Source organism: Mauremys mutica, chromosome 9 (assembly GCF_020497125.1).
Source record: "Mauremys mutica isolate MM-2020 ecotype Southern chromosome 9, ASM2049712v1, whole genome shotgun sequence".
NCBI classification, from domain to species: Eukaryota; Metazoa; Chordata; order Testudines; family Geoemydidae; genus Mauremys; species Mauremys mutica.
In genome coordinates, this window is record NC_059080.1 from 2490622 (window position 1) to 2496943 (window position 6322).

The following is a 6322-nucleotide window of genomic DNA, read 5'->3' on the forward strand; positions in this document are numbered from 1 at the left end:
CCCACATTTCGAAACAAAGCCCTGAACTGCAAGCCAGAGACTGCATACAGAAAGCACCTAGATCTCTGTCAAAGCAGCAGAGATAAATATCTTGGAGATAAATTGGTAAATTGTGTGTTCTGTAATCAATACCAATTGCTCTGAGCTTTAGTCAAGTTTTCTCCCTCTTTTTTCCAACAGGTGATTTTATGCTGGTCTTTGGTCACATTTTCGCCTCCCAAGTACGGCTCAGTCGAATACCCTGCGTGGGGATCAGCCGTGGGCTGGTGCATGATTGTCTTCTGCATCATCTGGATTCCCATTGTTGCGATTGTAAAAATAGTGAAAGCGCAAGGAAACCTGTGGCAGGTAACGGTCTAAGAGAACAGCTGGAAGGGGGCCACGGGGTCAGCTGCCCTGACGGAAGTTAATGGGGACACTCACCGTGTCCTCACTGGGGGCAGGATCCGACTCTGACTTTGTACGTTAATCAGACAAACTTGTTGGATCAAAACAAAGCCCTGGCATTGCCAGAGGTGAATTTGGCCCGACTGGTTGTCATAGGAAGGTAATGAGCAATTCCCTTGGCATTTCATAGCCATTTGGCAGTGGGCAGTGTTTCCCTGTGGTACGGACGTGCAGTCTGGCCTGATCTTCATGGTCTCATTTACTGCTTCCGTTGTCATCCCAGTGCTGAACTATGCAATTTCAAACCCACAGTCGGGCATCTTCACTCGGGCCATATCCCACTGTAGTTAATGAGGGTTTGGACTGAGGAAGAGACAAAGTGGGTGATGGTGAGAGAGACAAGCTTTCAGGATACACGGAGCTCTTCAGGCCTGGGAAAGGTAGTGAGAGTGTCACAGCTAAATACACAGTCCAGCCGATAATTTAGCATAAGTAATTAGCACATATTCTGAGGGACCATTCAAGGTGAAATGGCCCATTAATACCCCTGCTGTCATAGGACAAAAAGGAGAGGGGAGTAGTGGGTATAGATTGTTGTAATAAGCCATAAATCCAGTGTCTTTATTAAGACCATGTTTTTTAGTATCTAGCAAAGTGATTAATTTAAGCTCCCAGGCTCGTCTTTTGAAGGTGTTGGTGCAGATTTCCCTGGAGGATGAGGAGTGAGAGGTCAGATGTGGAGTGATCACTTTGGGAAAAGTGTTCACCCACAGGTGACAGGGTGTTTTTGCTTTTTATCATTTTCCTGTGAGAGCTCATTCGAGAGCGTAGTGATTGTCGGGCTTCACACACAGAGGTGTAATTGGGCATTAAATGCACTGGATGAGGTACACCGCACATTGCAATAGGCTTGTGTAGGACCATGGATCTTGAAAGGTGCGTTGTGGGGTGATGACCATCATACCAGTGGAGATGTGTCTGCAAGTTTTGCATCAATTGTTCTGGCAGGGTCTGGTGCCGCTTTGAGTTGGTGTGTCCTAGTCTGTGGGGAGCTTGCTTGTGATGATGAGCTTGGAGAGGCTGGGGGTTGTTTGAAGGCTGAAGAGGGGGTTCAGGAAATATTTCTTTCCAAATAGGGTCCCCATTGAGTGGGGGTGTAATTGTTTGTTGTTACCCCATATGGGTTCCAGCGTGGGGTGGTGGGGACAAGTAGGGGTGTGTGGTTGGAGGGAGAGTCTTATTTCTGTATTGAAGCAGGTTCTTTCAGGGGATTTTGGTGGCCTGTTCCATGATGTGATCTAGTTCTCACGTAGAAAGAACAAGGAGTACTTGTGGCACCTTAGAGACAACAAATTTATTTGGGCATAAGCTTTCCTGGGCTAAAACCCACTTCATCAGATGCATGAAGTGGAAAATAGAGTAAGAAGATATACATACAGAGAGAACATGAAAAGATAGGGGTTGCCATAACAACTCTAATGAGACAAATCAAGTAAGGTGGGCTATTATCAGCAGGAGAAAAAAAACTTTTGTAGTGAGAATCAGGATGGTCCATTTCAAACAATTGACAACTTCCTACTGTATTTTCCACTCCATGCATCTGATGAAGTGGGTTTTAGCCCACGAAAGCTTATGCCCAAATACATTTGTTAGTCTCTAAGGTGCCACAAGTACTCCTCGTTCTTTTTGCTGATAGAGACTAACACGGCTACCATTCTGAAACTTCTCCGGTAGAGTGTCCTTGTATGGTGAAGGCAGTTTTAAATGTTTTAAGGGGTATTTTCCAGACTTTCTCCTGGAAGAATATTCTGTGGTATCTGAGCACTTGGCTGTAGGTAACAGATCTCTTGGTGTGTTTGGGGTGGTTACTAGATCTGTGAAAGTAGGTGTGGTGACCGGTGGGTGTCTCGTATACCCTTCTCTGAAGGGTTCCATTGTCGAAGCTGATGACGGTGGATGCTAGCGTGGGAGTGCTCCAGAGAGAGTTCAATGGACGGCTCGTGGTTGTTGAAGTTGTGGTGGAAATCTATGAGGGAGTTTAAGTTGTCTGTGCAGAGGATGAAAATATCATTGATGTATCTCTTGTATATCGGATAGTGTCTGTATAATAGTCTGGTCTGGCTGGCTGTGTGCCCATGCCCAGGTGTATTTGCCAGCTCATAGACTCTAAGGCCAGAAGGGACCATCATGATCATCTTCCAAGCCACAGAACTTCACCCACCCACTCCTGTAATAGACCCCTAGCCTCTGGCTGAGTTACTGACGTCCTCAAATCATGGTTTAAAGATTTCAAGTGACAGAGAATCCACCATTTAAACTAGTTTAAACCTGCAGGAGACCTGTGCCCCATGCTGCAGAGGAAGGCAAACCCCCCCCCGCCCCCAGGCTAAGTTCCCTGTAAACTGTGTGGCCGTGCAGCAGCCTATCTAGCACTATGCAGGTGCTCAGGGAGCCCTCCTGGGGACCTGCCACACCCGGGGCAGGGGCATCCCTCCCCCGGCCCCCACCTAGCCCAGCCACCAACCTGCTGCAGCGCCCCCCCCCTGCTGCGGCCCAGACCTGCAGCCAGGGTAGCCCTCCCCTGGCCTGGACCTGCTGGGGCTGGGGAAGGGGCACCTATCCTGCAGCCCAACCCCAGAACTGCCCCTGCGGGGAGAGGCGCCTTTCCCTCCCCACCCAGGTGCTGCTGCAGGGAGAGAGAGCTGGGGGGAGTCCTCGCTGCAGCCCTGGAGCACTCTCCTGCACCCCAAACCCCTCATCCCTGGCCCCACCCCAGAGCCTGCATCCCCAGCCAGAGCCCTCACCCCCTGCACCCAACCCCCTGCCCCAGCTCTGAGCCCCTCCCACTCTCCAAACCCTCCTGGAGGTGGGGTTCTGTCCCTCGAGTGGCACCGAGACCACTTAGAGCGTGTTCAGTGAGTCTGCTCTGCAGCCGTAGCTAACAGGCAGCTGGCTTTTGGCTCATGCACTGAGGTCCCAGGTTCGATCCCGCCCGACGACCGGGGTCTGTCAGTGTTACACTAGCACAAGTCCATCAACCCAGGCACTTTTGCAGCATGAGCTTTAAATGCAACTGAACTTACTGGGCACTTGTGATTTGTAACCAAATATCTGGATCGCTTTGATTTTGAACCCGAGGTGGGGGGTTGAGGCGGCGGGGAGGTCGGTGTTTAGATTTCTCCCCACTGTTCAACAAAAAATGACTGAATAAAGCATGGTGAAGAGAATAAAAACACACAAAGACATCTCAGCAGCTGGAAATTAAATCCCCTTTGGCGACTGTGTTTTTTGCTTCCCAGCGTATTGTGAGCTGCTGCCGGCCGGCTGCTAACTGGGGTCCCTCTCTGGAATGTCATCGAGGAGAAAGGTACAGCCACATGGTAGATCCCCACAAGGAAAGAGACCAGGAGATCCCCACCGTGGATGGCTTCGTGCACAAGCTGGAATGAGACTCCTGCCCCGGGCTGCATTATTTTTAACACAAATGTATTTTCTTTTTGTTTAATGTTGGAAAATAGTGATCCACACTATTGAAAGCTGCACTATTTATTGTTAGCTCTGCCTTACAGGGGGAGCAGGTCATGGAGTGGAGAGGAAAGCCCAAGCCCACGGGCTGGGAGGGCAGGAAAATACACTCCAGCCTCTCAGAGCGTAGGGACTGGGAGCAGTCCGTAGGGCCCCTGGCCTGCAGATGCTGCTATGGGGGGATGTGTTCTGGTGCTCTCCTGCACCGGGCTCGAGCCACGGGGCTCTGTGCTGGGCACGTACCAACAAGCCACGATCCTGACGCACCTCCCCGCGCGCTCTGTTTTCCGGAGCTGGTGCACAGCTCAGGCTGACGGCACGCAGAGGGGCGGATGGGTTGCTGCTCTCTGCTCAGCAGCCCCGTGGAAGTAAATACTTGCTGCTGTCTGGGCCTTGCTCAGGCTTCTCAGGGCTTGGTGCTGAGCAAAATGTGCGTCTGTGTTGCCTGTGTCTCTCGATGTTGAGGGGTGACAAGCTGCCTGGCTTACGAGGCTAGAATGTGGCAAGGCAAGTTCCCACCGATGTATCATTGTTTCCATTGGAATTCCTCAGGGGTCACCTTTCGGTACAGTGTAAACACAGTCAGCAGCCACTGTCTGGTCCTCTCAACCCAGCTTCCTTCGTGCTGGGGGGGGGGGAAGTAGGGCAATTTACCCCAGGCCCCACAAAGGCCCCCACGAGAATACAGTGTTCTATAGTATTGCAACCTTTTTTTATGGAAGAGGCCCCGAAATTGCTTTGCCCCAGGCCCCCTGAATCCTCTGGGCGGCCCTGGCTGAACTGCAGTAGAAACGCTCACCCTGCAGTTTGGGTCCGTCTGTTCTTCCTGCCCCATGCACGGCTTTACCCATCCTTCCCTTCTCTGCAGCCCACACTCACGGCAAAGCTCCCCCTGGGCAGGGGCGCCGCACCAGGCCTGCCTACTACTGCAGCCTTCAAAATAGAGCCTGGGTGGGACTTCAGCGTTGCCCAGACCTTGTACTGGTGATCTGCAGCGGAGAGCAGAATTTCACCCTGAGTGCAGGGTATAATTGCCATTCAGCATTTGCAATGTCACCAGCCTCAACCACTCCAAAATCATGAGTGGAGACCCCCAAAATCATGGGATTGGCTTAAAAACCATGAGCGCTGGGTTCTTTTATTTGCCTTCTGGTGTTTGTGGCTTTAGGGTTCACAGTTTTCAGCTCTTCTTGGCATTGATGGGGCTAGAAACTTACTTTGCTTTTTAAATGAAAGCTGAGATTTGCACATAATCACATGACTCCAGGAGCTGTGTCTTTAAGAACAAACACCAAATTTCGTGAGATTTGGGAACACTGAATTTGTTCATTTCCTGCCAAATATGGAATGGGTGGTCTGGCTAAGGGGTGCTGACCGTGCAGACATTGTCTGGAAATCCCAGCCCCACACAGAAATCATATTAAATGAACAATTAAAACTTGTGCCTGTAGAATAGAGGATTTCTATTTTGCATTATTTAAAAAGCTGGGTGGGATTTTTTTTTCTCTCGTGTTAATTGTGGGGTTTTTTTGAAACCACATGGCAGGGTTATCAAGTACCAGTTCCGCTCAGCGGTATCTTACTACTTCTGGGCATGGAGGGGGCCGGATAGCTGAGTGCTGGCTGTACTCTATACACAGACCTACATTTTATACTGGCATTTTTATGATAAATTAACTATCGTGTTACTGTTTTTAGCAAATAAAATGTAGAGTTTTTACAACTTTTGGAACCAGATGATCCAAGTGGCCTCTTTTGTCTCCCGCTGGGTAGAAAATCACCTGAAGAAAGAGGCAGCGGTTGTTACCTGAGATTGTCAGAGCAGCTTTGTAATGCAGCAAGACTAGGGTGTCCTGAAGCAGGGATGAGGGAAGCCCCATCCTGGAGGTATTTTAATGTGGAAGCCAGGAACAGACATAACAGACCTGGTTGTGAGCTGCGATCCAGGCCCAGTGCAGAGGGCCAAGCTAGCCGCCTGGTTTCCCTAGCTGTCAATTCCTCCAGCATGGAGAAGTGTGCGGCTGGCACTGAGCCCATGTAGTCAGGTGCTGTGCCACCTGAGGGTCCCAGCTGCCCTGGGGCAAGGTGGAGGCTTGGCTGGAGTGCACTGTTTCTCCTGGGCTGGCAAACAGCCCCCTTGGAGGCTATTAGCTGGAATGTTAGAGCAGCCTCTAGGCTGCTCTAAATTACTTTGGGGCCAGGGTTGTCATGGCACCAACCCCAGCTGCTCCCCAGTGGGAGGCTGGGGAAAGAGAGAGGCTGGAAGTCAGAATCTCCCTGGCTCCACCCTGCCTTGCGCCAAGCAGAAGAGCTGGCAAGGTGTGAGGAGGGACAGTGATCTGTGCCTGGCAAAGCAGGGGAGAGGGGGGTGCAAGGGAAGGAGCAGAGAAAGAATCCAGAGGTTAAGCTA

The 6322-nt window shown here is 50.8% G+C and overlaps 1 protein-coding gene across 3 annotated transcripts in view; it reads left to right on the forward strand.

The window, feature by feature from the left end:
* LOC123377373 (sodium- and chloride-dependent neutral and basic amino acid transporter B(0+)-like) overlaps positions 1-5638 on the forward strand; it is a 45905-nt gene extending 40267 nt beyond the window's left edge. For all 3 annotated transcript variants that reach the window (XM_045030207.1, XM_045030209.1, XM_045030208.1), the window contains 2 exons: positions 181-348; positions 3687-5638. In XM_045030207.1, the coding sequence (XP_044886142.1) occupies positions 181-348; positions 3687-3836 (318 nt within the window). In that variant the 3' untranslated portion in view covers positions 3837-5638. The remainder of the gene's footprint in view (positions 1-180; positions 349-3686) is intronic.
* The last annotated feature ends 684 nt before the right edge of the window (positions 5639-6322 follow it).